At 47.6% G+C, this 20,169-nt stretch overlaps 2 protein-coding genes across 2 annotated transcripts in view; one reads left to right on the forward strand and one right to left on the reverse strand.

Moving 5' to 3' along the window:
- LOC309834916 (uncharacterized protein C10orf143) overlaps window positions 1–175 on the reverse strand; it is a 28,471-nt gene extending 28,296 nt beyond the window's left edge. Inside the window, exon 1 of the mRNA XM_082674117.1 lies at window positions 38–175. Within this exon, the coding sequence (XP_082530243.1) occupies window positions 38–106 (69 nt within the window). The 5' untranslated portion in view covers window positions 107–175. The remainder of the gene's footprint in view (window positions 1–37) is intronic.
- A 16,835-nt stretch (window positions 176–17,010) lies between these two features.
- GLRX3 (glutaredoxin 3) overlaps window positions 17,011–20,169 on the forward strand; it is a 31,301-nt gene continuing 28,142 nt past the window's right edge. Inside the window, 1 exon segment of the mRNA XM_082673839.1 lies at window positions 17,011–17,122. Coding sequence (XP_082529965.1) covers window positions 17,034–17,122 — 89 coding nt within the window. The 5' untranslated portion in view covers window positions 17,011–17,033.

The following is a 20,169-nucleotide window of genomic DNA, read 5'->3' on the forward strand; positions in this document are numbered from 1 at the left end:
CTTCCCATTCCTAAGGCCCAGGCCCCGGGGGACTCACCGCGTCCCCCGGAACCTGCAGCTCCTCTGGCCTCCGCCGTCGCCACCGGCCCAGCGCCAGGGGGTCCATGCGGGCCCAGGCCCGAGGCCGCCCAGCCTCTCATGCCCACAGGCTGCAAGGTGCCGCCGCCGGGCCACGCCGCCGCGACCACGCCCTCTTCACCCACGTGCCCCGAGGGAGCCAATGAGGGGCTGGGGGCGGGGCGCCGCAAGGAACCCTTGAGACCCGGCGGGCCCAGGCGACAGGCCTGAGTAGCGGAGGCCAGAGCCTTGAGGAGACGAGGGGACGTTTGCCTCAGGTCATTGATTCGGGAAGAGGGCTGAACGTCACTTCTCCGATCACTGAGTCGGCCGTGGGGCTCCAAAGAACCTACTCTTAGGGTTTCGTCACGATTCGACTACAGACCCTGGACCGGCTGGAGGAGCGCCCGCCTCCTTTCTTGTGATTGGTCTCCGAGCCCAGTCTGCGGCCGTCTTCCTGTGGCTGGTTGGCTGATAGAAGGCGCAGCGGGCCTTATCAGCTGGGAGAAGCTCTGGCGTCTCTGGGAGATGTAGTCCCGGGGATGCAGCTTCAACTTCCGGGCGGGAGTGGGCCCCCGGTTGCTGCGAGACCGCGCAGTGGCCTCCTGCCGAGTTTGCTCGTTGTACGGTAGCTTCTCGTCTGGAGGCCCCGGGAGCACCCGTTTCGCTGAGGCAGCAGGCCTGAGCTGCCGGGGCCTTTGGGCTGTGCGGAAGGGGAAACCGAGGCCTTGCTGTCCGCGCCGTCGTGGGGTGGGATTCCCTCTGTGAGCAGTCCCCAAACCGTGGGCATCGCACCCCCGACCCAGTGCTGTGCGGAGCTGCACTGCCCTCATCTCAGGGAGCCGAGGGACCTGTCCAGGCTGGAGCGTGCTCAGGCTCGGCCGGCCCCAGTACCCCACCGCGGAGCCGCACCGGCTTCTGCACCAAAGCGCCGAGCCCGAGGTCCTTTCTGGTTAACTAAAATTAGTATAAGCCAGTCCTTTGACGGTGATTGGCTAGTGGGTCTGTTAGGGGCATGGCTGGCTCTGGGACAGATGTTCCTTACTGTTTAAAAAAGGGGCTGGATGGTTGGGGGCTTAGTTCTTTCCTGCTGTTGTTGCCAGTGGAAGCTCCCTGGAGCTGCTGCAGCCTTCTTATCACCATGAGGGCAGCTGGTTGGAAACTGAGTGAAAAGTAGGAAGGCATCCAGGCTCTAACAATGTGAGCTTCTGAACCAACCCCAAACCAGCTGACCACCAATCTCCAGACGTCTTGTCTTGTCTCTGTTATTTGAGTCACTGTAAATTTACCATTTTGCTTCAATTGGAGGCATCTTTTGTCACAAAGACTTGTCCTTACCCGTTGTGGTGAAAAGCATGACTCCCTACTCAGCTGGGCTACTTTCTGCAGGATATTCAGCAAATTAAGTAGCTAATCACATCAGTTTTCTCATTTATAAAAGATGATGACTCTTCTGGTATTGGGAGGATTAAATGTAAAGTGCTTAGAACAATGCCTGACACAAACTAAGTGCTCAATTCTACTACTAGTACTTCTAGGACTACTAGTTAATCCTGTATCAAAAACCTTGGGACCTTCCAGTTACAAGGTGATTAAGTTCTGGGTGTGTAATATACAGCATGGTGATTATAGTTAGCAATCCTGTTTTCTTTATATATTTGAAAGATGATCAGAGAGTAGATTTTAAAAGTTCTCACACAACACACACACACACAAAACGTAACTATGTGATGGATGTGTTAACATACCTGACTGTAGTAATCATTTTGCAATATATACATATATCAGATCATTACATTGTACACAGTAAACTTAAATGACAGATGTCAGTTATAGCTCAATAAAGATGGGGGTGGGGGACCTTGGGGCCAGATGTTTTGGAATTCAAAATTTTTTGGATTCTGTGTTAAAGGGCAGTATGCATACTGCATGAAACACCTTCAGCGGGATCTGGAACAGCATAAATCAAAGACAATATTTCTGCAGCAAAAATGTGTGAATATTCACAAATATTAACCCGAAGTGTGATATATAAAGGCTATAGTCTTATGTTAGTTCCAATGAGTTTGCTCCAAACTTAGGGGTAAACTTCTAAGTTTTAGAACTTTTTGCATTTCAGAATTGAAAATAAAGTACTGCTGTGGACCTGTATTACTACCTCTACTTTAAAAACTTTGCATGTATGTGTCTTGCAGTTGAGATTAAATGACCCGCTTTGTCGTCCAGTTTCAATTTCACTGTTCTTTGCACCTAAGGCTGCTTTTTCAGATGCTTGAGCCAACTGTTTGGGTAATGGGGGTACAAACGCTTGGTCCCTGAAGTAGTGACAGATGGTCTCCTTGACCAAACTACTCAGGTTCCTCTGAAATCTCTTATCAACTAGGCTCTGACCTTTGGGATCCCGTGTTCATCCCTGCATTTTCCAGTTTCAGCAAGAATCTTGCTAAGGCAACTTAGCCAGAAGCCCCCAGCCTTGGTTTCTGATTGGGCTTCTCATCCTCCAACATCCCCCAGGGGTTGTCTGGTCATGGTGGCCTGCTTTCAGCAAGAATGCTGCTAGGTTAGTTTAGCTAGAATCTCTTCTTACCCTTGATGTTTCCTCGTAGAAATTTTCCATCCACTGACCCCACTCCCCCACCCCGCCATGCTCCTTGGCTATAAGTTACCACTTTCCCTTGTATTTAGAGTTGAGCCCAATCTCTCCACTCCTGCAAAAGCCCATTTCAGTAGTCACTATACCTGTCACAGTGGGGTCCCCCTGAGTAAAGTCTGCCTTATCATTCTTTAACAAGTGTCATGATTACTTTTTTCTTTAACACAATTGGTATATTTAGAAGGACGCAGTTTAGCTTATCACACTATTTACCACACATCAGTCATTTGGGTACCAACCGAAAGATGTATACTAAACCTCTTCTATTATTTACCTAGTATATTTAAATTCTTAATATCTTAAAATTTAAGACTTTAAAAATAATACAAAATATCTATAAAGTGATAGTTTAAAGGACTTGTTATTCTAATATGTTAAATACATTAACAGAAGAAAACAGGAGGAAGCTTCATGACATTGGATTCTTGCATATGATGCCAAAAACAGTCAACAAAAGAAAAATTAGATAAACTGAACTGTATAAAAATGTAAAACCTTTGTGCATCAAAGGACACTATTAACACAGTGAAATGCAACCCAAGAAATGGAGTAAATATTTGCAAATTATATATCTGATAAGGAGTTAACATCCACAACACATAAAGAACACCTACAGGGGCTTCCCTGGAGGCGCAGTGGATAAGAATTTGCCTGCCAATGCAGGGGACACGGGTTTGGTCCCTGGTCCGGGAAGATTCCACATGCCACAGAGCAACTAAGCCCGTGCACCGCAACTACTGACGCCCACATGCCTAGAGCTTGTGTGCTACAACAAAAGAAGCCACCGCGATGAGAAGCCCACACACTGCAACGAAGAGTAGCCCCTGCTCGCCACAGCTAGAGAAAGCCCGTGTGCAGCAGCGAAGACCCAGCATAGCCAAAAATAGATAAATAAAATTTTAGTAAAAAAAAGAACACCTACAACTCAACAACAAAAAACAAACAACTTGTTTAAAAAACAAAGGACTGGAATAGACGTTTCTCCAAAGATGACATACAAATGGCCATGAAAAGGTGCCCAGCATCACTAATCATTAGGGAAATGCAAATCAGAATCAAATGAGAGAGACTTCTCTGGTGGTGCAGCTATTAAGAATCTGCCTGCCAATGCAGGGGACACAGGTTCAAGCCCTGGTCTGGGAAGATCCCACATGCTGCAACTAAGCCTGCGAGCCACAACTACTGAAGCCTGTGTGCCTAGAGCCCGTGCTCTGCAACAAGAGAAGCCAACGAGAGAAGCCATCAAAATGAGAAGCCTGTGCACCGCAACGAAGAGTAGCCCCTGCTCACTGCAACTAGAGAAAGCCTGTGTGCAGCAACAAAGACCCAAGGCAGCCAAAAATAAAAATAAACAAATTGATTAATTTAAAAAAATTCTTTAAAAAAAAATTCTTTAAAAACCAAATGAAATGCCTCTTCATATCCATTAGGACAGCGGTCCCCAACTTTTGTGGCACCAGGGACCGGTTTCATGGAACACAATTTTTCCATGGACCAGGAAGGTGGGGGATGGTTTGGGGATGATTCAAGCACATTACATTTATTATGCACTTTATTTATATTTTCATTACATTGTAATATATAATGAAATAATTATACAACTCACCATAATGCAGAATCAGTGGGAACCCTTAGCTTGTTGTCCTGCAATTAGATGGTCCCATCTGGGGGTGATGGGAGGCAGTGACACCCAAAGTGTGTTGCTTATATCCAGTCTACTCTGTAAGATGCGGCTTAACTGTCACTTGCCGCTCACTGATAGGGTTTTGATATGAGTCTGCAAGCAGTTGATTTATTATGGTGTCTGTGCCGTCAAACCTCTCCGCTAATGGTGATCTGTATTTGCATCCGCTCCCCAGTGCTAGCATCGCCGCCTCAGCTCCACCTCAGATCATCAGGCATTAGATGCTCATGAGGAGCGTGCAACCTAGATGCCTTGCACGTGCAGTCCACAGTAGTGTTCGAGCTCCTACTCCTACGAGAATCTACTGCTGCCGCTGATCTGACAGAAGGTGGAGCTCGGGAGGTAATGCAAGCGATGGGGCGCGGCCGTAGATACAGAGGAAGCTTCGCTCACTTGTCCACCGCTCCCCTCCTGCTGTGTGGCCCGGTTCCTAACAGGCCACGGACCAGCACCGGTCCATGACTTGGGGATTGGGGACCCCTGCATTAGGAGGGCTATTATAACACAAACAAACAAACAAGTGTTAGCTAGGATGTGGGGGAACTGGGACCCCTGTTCGAGGGGAGAAGGCAAGAAGGTAAAATGGTGCAGCCACTATTAAAAACTGTATGGTATTTCCTCAAAAAGTTAAACATAAAATTATGATATGATCCTGCAATTCCACTTTTGAGTATACACACTAAATAATGGAAAGAAGGGATTTGACCACCTATGTTCATAGCAGTACTATTCACAGTGGCCAAAAGGTGGAAACAACCCAAGTGACCATAGATGGGTGAATGGGTAAGCAAAATGCAGTCCATCCATACAATGGGATATTATTCAGTCTTTAAAAGAAAGGAAATTCTGACACAGGTTACAATGTGGATGAACCCTGAGGACATTATGTGAAATGAAATAAGTGGGTCACAGAAGGACAGGTACAATACAATTCCACTTCTATTAAATAGCAGAGTAGTCAGACTCACAGACAGACAGCTGCAGGGTGGCTCCTGGGGGCTGGGGGAGGGGACAGAGTAGTCAGACTCACAGACAGGCAGCAGCAGGGGCTGAGGGAGGGGAATGAAGAGTTGGTGTTTAAGCGGGACAGAGTTTCAATTAGGAAGATGAACAGAGTTCTGGACACCGGTGGTGGTGATGGTTGCACAGCAATGTGACTGTGCTTAATGCCACTGCACTGTACAGTTAAAAATGATTAAAATGGTCATCTTATGTTCTGTGTATTTTACCACAATAAAAATAAATAAAAGTTAACTATTAAAAGAAAAGTTGTTTCTCTGTGCACCACTTCCAGTCACCTTGCACACCACCTACAGGGAAAGCGGCTCTCAGAGGAAGGTACCTGAGCTCCGATTCCACCTGGCCAATTTCCAGCACCTGGGCAAGCTGCTTTGATTCCTCAGCTTTAAATATATATATATAAACGGTGCCTCCTACAGTGGAGTGCTCCGAGTTTACAGTGACACACCGTCTGTATAGTGCCCAGCGTGATGCGTGGTACTTGGCAAGCCCGCAGTTCACTGTAGCTGGAATGAGGAATCTCTAGTCTTTCCCAGCCGAGCACTGGACCGACCAATCGGAGTCCAGGAAGTTTGTGGAGAGGTTTTGTTTGCTTAACAAGTGAGGTGTGCTGGGGGGAGTGTTCATTCCTGACCCTCAGTTTCCTCATCTGTAAACTAGGAATAAAGCCTTCCAGGGAAGTCAGAGCTTCATGGAGTAGCTGGGGGTTGTCTTTAATAACATGCGCAGCTCCGCTTCCCTCAGATGGGTTGTGCCCATGCGCATGTGTCTTGCGCGTCTGTGTCTGTGTATGTGTTGTGAGGAGGGGGCCAGAAACAGTTTTGATTCAACTGTTGCAAGGTCATTACTTCTACCCTTCCATTGACTTAACCTTCCTCCTTTAAATCTTTAGTGACCTCTCTAAAAGATGACTACCTCTGCTTATCTTGTTGGCATGTAACAGAGAATATACATAGTGTATCTATATACATGCATATCTCCAGAAACACATAGCCTGGCACATAATAAGTGTTTAATAAATGCTCTTTCCCTTCCTTCTTGCCCTCTTATTTTAAAAAAATTCCCAGAACTACTTTGGGCACTAGAATAGGTTATTTTTTTCCTTTGAAATTCACAGTTTCTTTAGACATTATATGACAATGTCGGTTATCGTCTTTGCCTGGAAACACTTCTCCCTAAACTGCAACAGCTCTCCTTCTTGTTTTTCAGAGGCCGAGGGAACTGTCCCTCCGGAGAGAAGCCGAGCCCACCCCGCCCCCACCCCATCTGCCTGATTCCGGTCCCTCAGGGCACTCATGCCTTGATGGTGGGAAGCTTTCTTTTTTTATCCATTGATGTTCCATATCCCCTCCAGGAGGACTGTTCTCCACTGGGCAGATGCAGGCCTGCAGTTGGCACTCAGGAAATAACCATACACTGGGCGTTAACAGACTTTAGTGGTCAATTTTGCAACATTGATCTCACTTCATCCTCCCAGCAACACAGCAGGGCTTGGGCTGTCTTCATGTTCAGATAAAGGAACAGAGAAACATCAGGCTCAGAGATGTTGCCTGCAGTGCCCAGGGCTGCAAAAGGTTGAAGGGCAGACCTGGATTCAGACACAACTCTGTCCGGATTTCTTACCCTTCTGCACGCCTTGCCTTTGGTTCTGGTGGAAAGCCTCCTTGTTAAGCTGCAAACCTCGTGAGTTTGATCAAACAAACAACAGTTCAACAAACAAAACGGCTCTGCTAGTTGCCCCAAGGGCCTTAATTTCACCACACAATTTTCCAGACGCTGCTGGCAGGTACAGAGTCCCAGTCGGCTTCCTCAAGGTGAGCCTCTGCTGCACCCGGACATGAATAATCTTTATTCTGATCACCCACCTTTGCATTCGAAGTGGTTCATGAACGGGAGTGTGTGGCCAAGGGCTTCTCCTCTTGAGAATCTGTGTCCCCAGCGCCCAGCACAGGCGGGACCCAGCGTGAGTACTCAGAGCTAGGCCAATGAATGAATGAGTTCAGCAGAGGTAGCTGTGTGGCATCAGCTCCAGCCACAGCCCAGGGAGGCCTCAAGACAGGTGCCCCTGCCCTCCTGGCCCCTCTGGGCTGTTTTTAGCTAAAGACATCTAACATCGCTGGGATTTTAAATGGGACAAGGAAGAACAGAGTGCACAAGCCGTGCACTAGTCCACCTCTTGTCTCGGTGATTACATCTTATGCTTCTGGGCCACAGTCAAAGTGTTACTGAAGAGTGGCTGGTCAGGACTGCCTGCAGGTCCCCACGCTCTGCCTGCATCTTCTGCCTTGGTCTTCAGCTCAACAGTACACAGGTGACTTGAGGGCCCACGCGCCGTGGACAGCTGCTCCATCCCAAGACGGGTAATCTGAAGGATGCCTGTCTCTCCAGAAAGGCAGCGCATGTTCATCTTCCTAAGGGTCGTGGTTTTGTTCCCACGTCATTTTAACTCAGGTTATTACTTTTTTTATGGCAAGACTCAGTATAAGATTTTTCTAAATGCAATCCTTATAATGATCCAGGAATATTTCATTAAGGCAAATAAGAATAACAATAATAATAACCCATCATTTTCAACTTTCAAAATAATATCTCTACATGGAGACCTTTGTGATCTGAGCCATTTCCCTATATTATTTCCTGACATTGTAAATATGCTCTTCAGGGATGATCAAAAATAGATAATTATTTGAAAGACGTTATGACCAGTGCAAGTCAGAGATTTGTATGATACAGTATAACATATGTGCCCCCGTCCATCCCATAATGGAACTGTAAACACTTGCTTTACGCCGCAGGCCAGGATTTTATAGTCTGCTAAACAGGTGCCGTAGAAAAATTGAAATATTAATAAACCACAAACGCGCCTTCTAAAAGCAATAGCTTTAGGTTCGAACAGAAAGTAGTAACTGTATTTCATTTTAACCTACCCCTGCTTCTAATCGCTAGGTAATGATTGTTAAGTGCCAGACACCAGTGTACTTCCTATGAGACACTATGTTTCCACAATAGGTTAAAATTTTAGCATGATGTTTTATATTTCATCCTAAGATTTTTTTATTTGCAAGTATATGAAGTCACACTGGCTATGTTTGGGAATCCATTTTTGGCATGTATTTTCATGTAAATTATAAGGTGTTTTTGCCCCTCAGCTCTCACAATATAGTAAGGAGAAACCCCCAGGATGTGGAAATATGACTGAGGCCGCGTTAGTATGTGGGTTGGAAATAATGATTATAAATGACTCGGTAGGTAGAGAAAATAAGGGGAGAAGACTTACTGGGGAGAAGTAAAAAAGCTTGCTCTCTTTATGCACAGCTGGAAGAAAGCACCATGAAAGATGTATTACTAGTCACCTTCTTTTTATTTCTAAGGGGTTTTTATTAACCCCTTTTTATCTATCAAAATAAACTGATTGCCAGGAGATGCCATATTTTCTGACTATTTGAAATTATAAAACGAAAGCAAAGGCACACAAACTCACATACTATATCTTCCGGTAAATAAGAGACAAACCCCTCCAAAGAGATTGCTAAATAGTGTTAAAGATTTTTATAGCCATCCCTTAAAACAGAACATTTCATTTAAGGATCGGAGCAGGCCTCGGGATTCCTCAGAATGTGGCTCCCCCCTGCTGTGTTAGTGGACAGGAATTCCAGAACACTGTTATTAATATTTATGTCCCATCATAAAAGGACATATATCTGTAGGGTAAATACAGTTATGCCCGATAATAACTCTGTCCTGGGTAAGGAATGATATAATAACCTGATTCAATGGGAGAAAAAAAAACAGGGCCCAGAATCCATGTGAAGTGTACCCAGTCATTTCTAGCTGTGATGCAGTGACAGAGAACATGCGGAAACCAGAGAAGCAGCATTTCATCCAAGTGGGCGAGAGCATCTTCCTGGTCCTTACCCGTTGGGGAGAAAGGCCTGAGAGTTTGGGGCAATAGGAATAAACACAGCGGTTTAGGAGCTGGGGCCTCCCGTGTAGAGGGGCTGGGGGTGTGAGGGTAGCAGGCTGAGACTGAAGACCTACCTGACGCCCCGGGAGCTTTGCCTCTTCCATCTCAGCCCTCAGGGCAGCCGCAGCCTGACTTCTGACGGCTCAGTGCCTGGCAGAGCTGGTGTGTCGTGTCCGTGCAGAATCGGCCAGACGTGCTGCTTTCTCCTTCAGGTCCACGCCATAAAGGGTTAGCCAGTTTAGGGTCCCCCACTTCTGCCTCTTATCATAGGAAGGAGACTTTCCCCCTCTGTATCTCCTGTTATTCATTTCTTAGTTCAACAGATATGAACTGAGAAAAGAATGTATGTCATAGCTGGAAGGTCTAAAGGTCATGTTGGCATCGACATTTTTACATGAGATATTTGTTCTGATTAAAATAGTGAAGTGTATTTCATACAAATGAGCAAATAATAGATACTAACTTAAACTTAGGCTAATGGAGTCACCACCAAGTTTTTGCTTTACTCTGGTGAAGAGACACAACCATGGAGGTTTAGCTACTTCATCAAGAGAACATGAAAGACTGACCCATTTATTTTATATACGTACTACAGGGCAATAGCGCCTATGCATCATCTAAAAATCAGTGGTTTGCTTTTTTCCTTTCTTGTTTGGTTCTAGAGGAAAGAATTTAAAGTTGGCAAGGAAGGGACAGCTCTGCTCACGGTGTTTGCTGGACACTCCAGACATCCACTCTGTGACATGACATCTCCAGGCAAAAGCAGCCTGTGAGAGTGCCAAGGTCAGCGGGACAGAGGACCTGTGAACTCAAAAGCCTAGGTGGAAGGATTCTCTTTGAGACGTGACATCTTGGAGCCACACGGCCCAAAGGAGCTTGCCTGGTTAGAACTTCTTAGTTCTCTTAAGAATTACCCCTCATTTTACAAGTGATCTTGTTTGTGACACCAAGGCAAACTCATTTGTATCCTCAGTTTCTCAAATTTGAAACAAGAATTACAAATACAAGCAGAAAATTGACTCCAAATGGACCTGGAGAATAAATACATAGACACACACGCACACACACACACACACACACACAACGCTGTTTATATGTAAAACGTTTGACTCAAGACAACACACAGCTGCATACAAACATACACAGTGACTATGTACACTCGTGATCAGCAAGGTGCCATGGAATCTTCTTCCGGGTGATCACATGGAAAACTGAAACTTCAGGTAGGCAAAGATGTACGTGGCAGTGTATGTGTAAGTTTTTCCTTCTCTCTCTCTGCACATGACCCTTCCCTCCAACCCCATACTAGCGGCTTTCATATGTACAGCACAGACTTGGTACATCTTACAGGACCTCAAATACACTGCGAATCGAACTGAGAAGGCAGGAGGTGTTAAAAATTGGCAAGTCAGGGTAAAGCACGTTTTTGGTGGATCAGAAGAACCTCTATAGATAGAGCATCAGTTTGTGTTAATTCTGAATTGTGACGTCTCCAGGTTGAATAAAGAAACCACTCAACAAAGGATGCTCCTTCCCCAGTCTGAAGAAGCGGCTGGTGCCACCTACAGCCTGGAAACTGGCTCTACAATCCTCACCTGCCGCCCTGGCTGGTCTTCCGTGGAAGACACATTAGAATTGATGCAGGGGATGGAAAATGGGTAGTCAACTCTCAAGATGAATTTTCCCTGATAAATTGTCAACAACTAGAAACGTGTTTAAAAATTATTTTGACTAAAGAGCTTTTGAATATTGTAGCAATTAGATCAAGATTTGTGAACTACATTTTCTATAAATATATTTCTTCTAGAGAGCACCTTATGGGAGGTGGTCACATTTTTTTTTTGCCCTATAGCAACCCAAAAACGTTCAACTCAGTGCTAGATTGGGTTAGTGGGTACACGCTTATTCACATTGTCTTATTTTAGGGGAAAAGAGATTACTGTGAAACCATCAGATAACATACACTTCTGAAAAGAAATGAAATGTATTTTTATCGGTGGAGCCAAGATGGAGTACGTCTTGAAATGTGTTTTACACATGAGCTTGCTCATAAATTGTCCATTCACTGCTTCGAAACCTTTTTTCACATGTGAGGAGCTGTCAGAGGTCCCTAACAAACACGAGTCTTATTTAGTTTACTGGATATGTAATTCTTCTTTTCTTTGAAAATAATTATTTTTCAAGCAAGTGCAGCAAAAATACAACCAATAAAAATCTCGCTATGGCAGCATAAACAACCTTTATAGCCAGCATATACATAGAGTTCTTCCAATAACAGCAGTTTCTGGTAAGGAAGGGAACAAAAAATTGGCCAGACATTGCCAAGGTCAAGTGCGGGGCTCCTAAGGGTTGACAGAGGAAACATCACAGCCCATTCCCACTTCCCTATCCCAGACTAGTTCTTGGTTATCAGGGTGATTAGTTGTAGCATCCCAGTTGCCAGGGAGGCCCTTGGGCCAAGGAGAACAGGGCTGGTCACTTGGTTGGACCCAGTGTCCAGTTTATCTCAACGTGGTTTGTGAGACAACCTTCCCAAGCCCCATTCTTGGGGCCGCCAAAGCTGATGGACAGCGGGGTGAAATTCCCTGGAGGGCTCCCGAGGGGCAGAACACAGACTGTCCACTTCTTAGTTACCCCACTCTCGGTCCAGGCCGGTGGTCCCTCAGCAGGACTGTGCCAGGGTGGGTGGCAGGGCTAGGGCGGGCCGATGGGGGTCGACTTCCGAGAATGTGGTCCAGGGATTCTTCTCTGGGGTTCTGGTCAACCCGTTGGGGCTCCCGGGAGGGGCGTTTGTTTCGGCCCTTCCAGACCTGCGCCCAGCCGTGGTCACGTGGCCACGACCCCTGCTCCGGGCCACCACGTGGATGGAGCCCGCAGCATTGGGACCCGGGGCCACCCCAGCTCCGCGCGGACTCCTCCCCAGGAGCTCTGTGTCGGCAGGTTCTCAGCAGACGTGCGGGTGCTCGTTTATGCCATTTATAGTAGCTCGAGAAGATGTTATCGCAGCTTGAGAACGGAAATTAAAATATGTATCCTTCAGGTGCAAATCTACTGTACTTACAGTTTTACTGTTTCTCAGCAGGGGGCTCCATTAATCTTGTAACAGTGAAATTCCTAAGGAAATTAATTCCCTCCAGTTGGGGTTATTCTCAACCGGCCTTCGGAGGCAGAGTGACTGGGATTTAGGAGTCTCTCTTAAAAGAGAGGGCGCACTGGCCACTTTCCTTGAGTAACAACACTTCTTAATGCCATGCTTTGCCCATTAAAAACCCTGTGTGTGTCTTGGCTCCTCAAGGGAGTGTTTACAAAAACCTAGCCAGGCGGGAATTCAATTCCAAATCCTCCCCTGTAACGACCAGGTGTTTTTCTCCACCTGGGTTATCTGTGCCCACCTAGTACTCAGCACTGTGCCCTGTTGGGGAGTAACACTGGGGCCCAGGAGGGAATGATGTGTCACCAAACGTGGGATGGCTAAAATATTTCCTCACCCATTCAGGAGCGGTGAAATGTTAGCTGTCGTTAAAAATAATTACACCTCAGCCACACAAACACATCCCTTTTGAACTGAGGTCCATTCACAGACACAGGGTGCGGCACCTTCGCCGCCAGGAAGGCCCCCTGCAGCCCTCTCTGAAGCTTGTGCTCTGCCAGGCCAGGACTTCAGCCGCCAGGACCCAGAGCCTCAGCTTCCCGGTCCCCACGGTCCCAGCCCCTGAGGTGCCACACAGCCTTCTCAGCAAAACCTAATTGCCCCATCCTTTGCAGGGCTGTGCTGCTTGGAGAGCTGTCCCTGGTTCCTGACCAAGTGGGCCGGAGAGCCCGGAGAGGCCCCTGCCCAGGGCCACGAAGTGTCACTGGGTTCCCTAGGGGGAGCCCTCTACCCCAAGAGGGTATAGGATGTAGCTAAATGATGCTTATATATGGGTCAGCAGAATGTCAGTGTCTGGGATTAACCCACACTGGGGACAAAGGCCAAAATCAGCCCCAGCATCTTGCTTTCCTGTGGTTTTGAGTCTTCATGCACTAAGTTCTGTATGATAATGATGAGTTTTCCCCTCTGTGCCTGAACACGCTCAGAGAAACAGAGGACTGGGCTCTCCAAAGTATGAGCAGCGTGCAGGATGGGGTGCAGTGGGGGCAGGACAGGGAAGGCCATGGAATGAGTCCCGGCACTGCCCCTTCCCTGCTGTGGCTTTGGGCAATTTCCTTAGCTATAAAGTGGGGCAGGTGTAACTGAGCAGGGCCCTATGGGGCCTTCCCAGGACAGAACTGCACCCTGCCTCCCATGTCCTCTGCCTGACTCTTGTGTGCAGAAAAACTTTAGCCTCCTAGGCCTTGCCCGAGTTCCAAAGAATAAATTTAATCAGAGAAGTGAGAAAATGCAGAGAGAAAGGAAAATGGTCAAGCAAGACAAAATAATAGTTTAAACAAAGTCCAGGGCCTTTAGTTCCTCCTCAAGGGCTATAGATAATATTCTGAGCCATGTCTTTGGAGCTGTTTTGCAGATACTGAAGCCCCTACCAGGTGGAAGAAGTTAACTGCATGCTGCCCACAAGCACGCAGAGCCCAGACCAGCTGGAACCAGAAGGTTGATGATGTTGACTCTCGATGACCTCACCACCAAGCAATCAGAAGTATGTCCACGAGCTGATCACGCACCCCACAACCCTCCTCCCTTACCTGTCTTTAAAAAGCTTTTCCTGAAAGCCTTCGGGGAGTTTGGGCCTTTTAAGCACTAGCTGCCTGGACTCCTTGCTTGGCTCCTGCAATGAATGCTGCACTTTCCTTCACCACAACCCGGGGTCAGTAGATTGGCTTTACTGTGGGTGGGTGAGAGGACCTAAGTTTGGTTTGGTAACACAGGCAGTGATGTCTTTGCATCATGATCTGGAAGCAGCAAGGACTTTGGAAAGCTGAAAAGCACTATATAGCTGTGTACACCCTTATCTACCTGTAACTCAGATGTGACAGCCCCCCAAAATGTGGCTTGGGCTCAGGGCTGAGTGGAATGGTCTTTGTTGTGAAATCAGAGTATTTTAAAGCTCAGAGATTCACTTGCTGAACATTAGGCCTGTTGATATCAAGTGATAACAGCAAAAAGGGCAGGAGGCAGAACTGGAAAGATTTTTAGGGAGTTTTCCCAACTTTATTTTTAAGGTAGGGAGCATGCTCTCTAGCTGGTATATCCTGCTTTCAGCAAATTCCATTTAAAGAAGGAAAAATCAGGATTTTTAACAGTTACATTAGACGGGTGATTTTTGCATTTTTTGAAAAAGATTCACTATTGCACATTTCCCTAGTGCATTACAATTTCATTATTTTTGAATTACAAAGCCCATCCATGTTCTTTGAAAAAAATGCAAGTGAAATGTTTTTAGTATTGATGTGTAAGCTTCCTTCAAATTAGAGATATAATTCTTGTACAACATTTGGTGCAGATGTGTTTCCAAACATACTAACATTTCAATGAATGACTCCAAAGAAGTTTAAAAAACAAAAAAAGAGAAAGAAAAAATGCAGGTGACACTAGGAAGCATATAATGTAAAAGGTGTAGGTCCTCCCTTTAAAACTTCCCTATTTTCACTCTCTGGGCACAAGTTCTTCTAACACTTTGGAGAGCATCCTTCTGAAGACCTTTTGCTATGCTACATTTAGCTATACGGAGTTACATGTTTTATTTACATATAATTCTGTTTAAAAATGGTCATCAGAGCATACATCTTGTTTTGCAACATGCTGTTTTCTCCCTTCCCGGTGCATTTTTTCATAGTAGTCTCTAGATTTTATTTACGGTTTTTTAAAAAACTAACCTTTTTATTTTAAAATGATTGTAGGGTCACATGCAGTCATAAGAAATAACAGAGAGAGATTCTGCCTATGCTTTTCCCCAAAGATAGCATCTTGAAACACTGTAGTACAATACCACAACTAGGATGATGATATTCATACGATCTGTCCATCTTCTTCCATTTCTCCAGTTTTACTTGTACTCTTTGTATTTTGTGCGTTTAGGTTTGTGTACCTACCACCAAAGTCAGGATACAAAACAGTTCCTCACCACTCTCTTATTGCATTTTAGATAATGGAATTTACCATCTTCAGGAACACCCACTTCTCAGGACGAGGCACATATGTAACTAAAGACCACTTTCAATCACTGGAGCAGAGTTGCCCAAGAGAAAATACAAAGTGAGCCACAAATGAAAGTCACCTATGTAATTTAAACATTTCTAGTAACCACATTTAAAAGGTAGAAAGAGGTAAATTTAATTTTAATAATATGTTTCACAAAACCCAGTATATCAGAAGTAGTATTTCAACATGCAATCAATGTAAACATTATTAATGAAATATATTACATAATTTTTTTTTTTTTTTTTGTAATAAGTCTTTGAAACTCCACAAGCCCACTTCTCCACCAGCTGCAGGTAGAGAGCATGTACTGAGCACCTGCCACGTTCTTGGCTCTAACTTAGGCACTGGGACAGAGACTCAGTTCCCGCCCTTGATGAGAACCGGGGCTGGTGGAGACTACAGGTGCAGTTCTAACCCGGTGAGATGTGCACGTGGTAGAAGGCACATAGGTGCCCTAACACCCACGGGAGGATCCATGGGACCTGCCCTCAAACTCAGTGCAGAGCCCGAGGACCCCCAGGAGGAGCCTCACGTGTCTGGGTGGAAGCGATGGCTTCAGTAAGATGGGAGCTCCAGGAGTGGCTCTTTGGAGAGCAGGCGGGGTGCAGTTTGGGGAGAACCAAAAAGACTCCCCTGGCCCCAGGGCAGATGGATGCTGGGCTCCGGAGGCAGGGGAGGGCGCTTGGCTGGCGGCTGAGGTTTCCCTGGTTATTGAGGATACTAGGACCATGGACAATTTTACCCAGGCCGGAGAGTGTGTGGGAGTTATAGGCAGGGGAGGTGGAAAGGTGGTGAGCGGACACTACCTGGGGCGTCAACATTAGGCGATGCCAAGGAGAGCCAGGGAAGACCCGAGGTTAGAGGAGCGTGGGGCCTGCGGACCTGAGTGAGAGGGTCCTGGGGCTGGGCCCGTGGTGCCGGAGGCGGCCCAGCTGCCCAGGCCGTGCTGCTCGGAGGTCACAGTGGGTGATGGGCTGTGCCCTGGCTGCGCCCAGGGATGGCCCCGCCGGCGGGTAGGTGGCGGGCCACGCGGTGGCGCGGGTTCGGGCTCTTCAGGACCGAGTTCGAAGCCCCTTGTCAGTGTTGAGGTTCGGAGAGGGCGCAACCTCCCTTTCCCTAACCTCCCATTCCATCCCCACCTTTACGTAATTTCCTTTTAGCTTAAAATTTCACTTTGTTAAACATACACTCACATCACACACACCATTCACCCAGCTGCCGTAGGAGTTGCAAGGAACGTACGGCGCCCCGACATCCGGGAACCCCAGAGGCCAGGATTCTTGACAGACCGGAGCCCCGGGGGTCAGGAGCCTGGGGCTCTCACTTGGCCCGCCGGTAATCCCCAACCTCCCGCGTTTCACCAGCTCCCGGCTTCCGCGCGGGCCTACAGGGCGGGGCGGGCGCGAGGGGCGGGGCTTCCGCGGGGGCCGGAGGCGGGGCGGGGCTTCCGCGTGCAGCCGCCCGAGCCCCTCCCCCATCGACCGCCCGCGCTCGATTGCTCTTGTCTGGCGGTGGCAGCATGGCGGCGGGGGCGGTTGAGGTGGCGGCTGCTGTTGTGGAGGTCGGCTCAGCCGGGCAGTTTGAGGAGCTGCTGCGCCTCAGAGCCAAGTGAGCGGGGCGGCGGGCGGCAGGGATGAGGGGAGGCGGCGGGGGCCGGCCGCGACGGCTGCCCGGCTCCCTCGCGCCCGGCCCGGCCTGGGCGGAGCGGCCGGCGCGGCCCGGACCCCGAGGCCAGGTCCCCGCCCCGGAAGGGGAGCGGGGTCCACCGCAGACCCCCGGCCCCGGCCCTCCGGGCGCCCCGAGGCCCGGGTCCCGCCCTGCCGCCCGGCCCGGCCTCCCGGGGCGCGGCGACGCGGGGACTCAGCCGCGGGTCGGGGGTGGGCACGGAGACCCCGGCCCCCGCCCTCTTCGTCACGGGCGGGAGGCGGAGGAAGGCCTAGCTGGGTCGGCGGTCCTGCCTCCTTTCCGAGGGGCGTTTAAGGGTGTTGGTGATGGGGTAGAGCGCACTGTGTGGCGCTGTCCGGGCCGAGGACGCGGGTCTCCTGTTTCCTGGACGGGCTCAGCCGCGGTCCGTTCTGGCTTGGCCCACGTGCCCCTCGCCCTTGGGATGGCGTTTGAAGGAGGCCCACCGGGATGCAGAGGCCGGGCCTGGGGGAACACATGGAAACCCGGAGCTTGCGAGTCGGCGCCGGCGGGCGGGCACGGGGCCTCCGCAGCGGTCTCGCGGCTTCCGCTGGCCGCGCTCTCGGGGGCTGGGCGGTGTCTCGGGGCATGGCCGGTGGGGGCGGCGGAGCGCCAGCCGATTGCCAGGGAGCCAGCCCCAGAGCCGCTGCGCACGTTTCATAACCAGGTCTCAGGAGTGTCCTCTGCGGTGAGAGGGGTAGGACAGTGCCCACCCGGGGGTGTGGGAGCGGACACGCGTGCTGCCTGTCCTCGCGGCGCCTTCGCGCCCGGGCTCTTCTGCGTGCGGCGGCGCGGCTGCGCGGGCTCGCTGGCAGTGGAAGCGTATCGGCGCGAGTGCAGGAGCGGATCGCGGTTGGAAGCGGGTAGTGAGTACGCTGGCGAGCGGCTGAGCTGCGGAGTGCGGGTGCGATGGGAGAGTTGCCGGCGATGGGAAGAGTTCCCGTCTGGCTTCGCCGCCGTGCTGAAGTTAAAAGTGTTCACCAGAGCCGCTCTTGCGGCATTTCCGGTCTTGCTGGGAAACTGCCAGAAACGGGCGAGTGGGGCGGGGGGGGGGTGCGCGAAGGGAATGACGTGGACTCATTGATGAAAGGTGATTCATCCAGCGCTCCCCCCATCTTACGGCGGCCCACTTCTGGAGTGCCCCAGAGGCGGCGTCTTGAAAGGAGCAGGGCTCGGTTGGACCTGCCCTTCGTAAGTGTTCACGATCACCTGGAGGACTATTTTTTGCTTTTTGTGTGTTTCACATTTTTGATTTTATGTATCGTTTTTTAAAGAAAAAAGTCATTAAGACATCACAGTTGAAAAAGTTTAAATGTTAATTCTTGCCACGGGCCCGTACTTGAAATGATCCGGAAACCAATATACCTTTTTCGTGGTGATGAGTTTAAATGGGCACATGGGAAGGAAGTGATGCCTGGCATCTGCGGAAGGAACAAATCTCTGCTACTTTTGGTGAAATTGGCAGCATTTCAGAATATTAAATAGTACCTGTTAATGTAGTTACTGAACGTCTACTTTACAAATCTTCATTTCCCAGTATTACAATTTCATGTGAATTGAAAATTTTTTTGCTTAAGTCAAATAATCAGATGTTTATATGTTACTGAGACCTCTGGTCTATACAGTGGGGATATTAATACCCATTTACAGAGTAATTAAGGTTTTTACCCATTTGTAAAATATTTAACAGTCTAATATGATCTTAATAGATGGTAGCTGGTGTTACCTGCAGAGGAATAACTATAAGAGAACACCTGTAATAACAGAGAAACAACCATTTATCAATCACTAATTATCTTACTGAAAAAGAACCAAGGTTCATTACATTGTTTAACATCACAGTAGTTAGTATTTGAATCTCGTCTTTCTCTAAAGGTTTTCCTTCAACAATGCACCCTGCATGTTGGGCTGTCCATGAAGGTGGAGAGAACACTTACATATAATCCAAGAGAGGGTGACAGCGTTTGTTTGTTTCAGGTTTATGTCCTTATGATGTTAGGCATCGTGTACCTAATTGGAAAGTGGAAGTTAAGCATCTAAATATGAGAATATTGTGGATAATGTAAAGTAACAACGTTAATATCATTCTTTAATGTTTTCAAAGTGCGTGCATAGTTTTGTTTGATCTTCCCAACCTCCCAGGGTGTTACTGCTGTTTAACAGATGTGGAAGTTAAGTTACTCTTCCAAGCCACATTAGGAGTAATGGAAGTTAAGTTGTGTACGTGTACTTTTTTCTTTTCTTTTTTACTTACGTTGGCACATACTGTTACAAAGTTTGGTAACTTATTTTAATTTTTTAAAAATGTACTCATTGTGAGCATTTTCCCATGTCATTAAACATTCTTTGACACGATTTTTAATGAGTTTATGATATTTTATTGTATGACCATTAAGAAAACTATCTTGTTGAACAATAGATTTTTACAGTTATTTGCTGTGTAAAATACTGGGAAAATGTTCATATACGTACATTTTTGTCTCTTTAATGACTTCTGTAGGATAGATACTTGGAAGTGTGTAAGTATCTTGAAATTTCAGGAAGGTTCCAATTTAGTTTTTACTGGTAGGATATGAAAGTGCCATCTCACTTTATCCTTTTTTCATTGAATATTATGATTTTAAAAATCTTTTTTCATTTTGGTAAAAAGTGGTATCTAACTTTTAAAAGATTGAGGTATTAACTTATATACTGTAGTAAAATGCACAGATCTTAATTGCTGGGTGTGATGAATTTTGACATTTGTATTAACACAAGTATCCATCATTCAGGACAAGAATATAGAGCCCCAGATGCTCTTCAGGCTCTTTCCAGTGATCCCCCACCAGTGATCCGCCTTCTGTCCCTGTAGATGAGTTGTGCCTCTTCTTTTACTTTATGTAAATGGAGTCGCAGAACTCCTGGTCTTTCATGTCTGGGTTGTTGTGCTCAGTGTGTTTTTGGGATTCATCCATGCTGCTGTGTATCTGTAG

Source organism: Grampus griseus (genome assembly GCF_964374135.1).
Source record: "Grampus griseus genome assembly, chromosome: 16".
Classification (NCBI taxonomy): domain Eukaryota; kingdom Metazoa; phylum Chordata; class Mammalia; order Artiodactyla; family Delphinidae; genus Grampus; species Grampus griseus.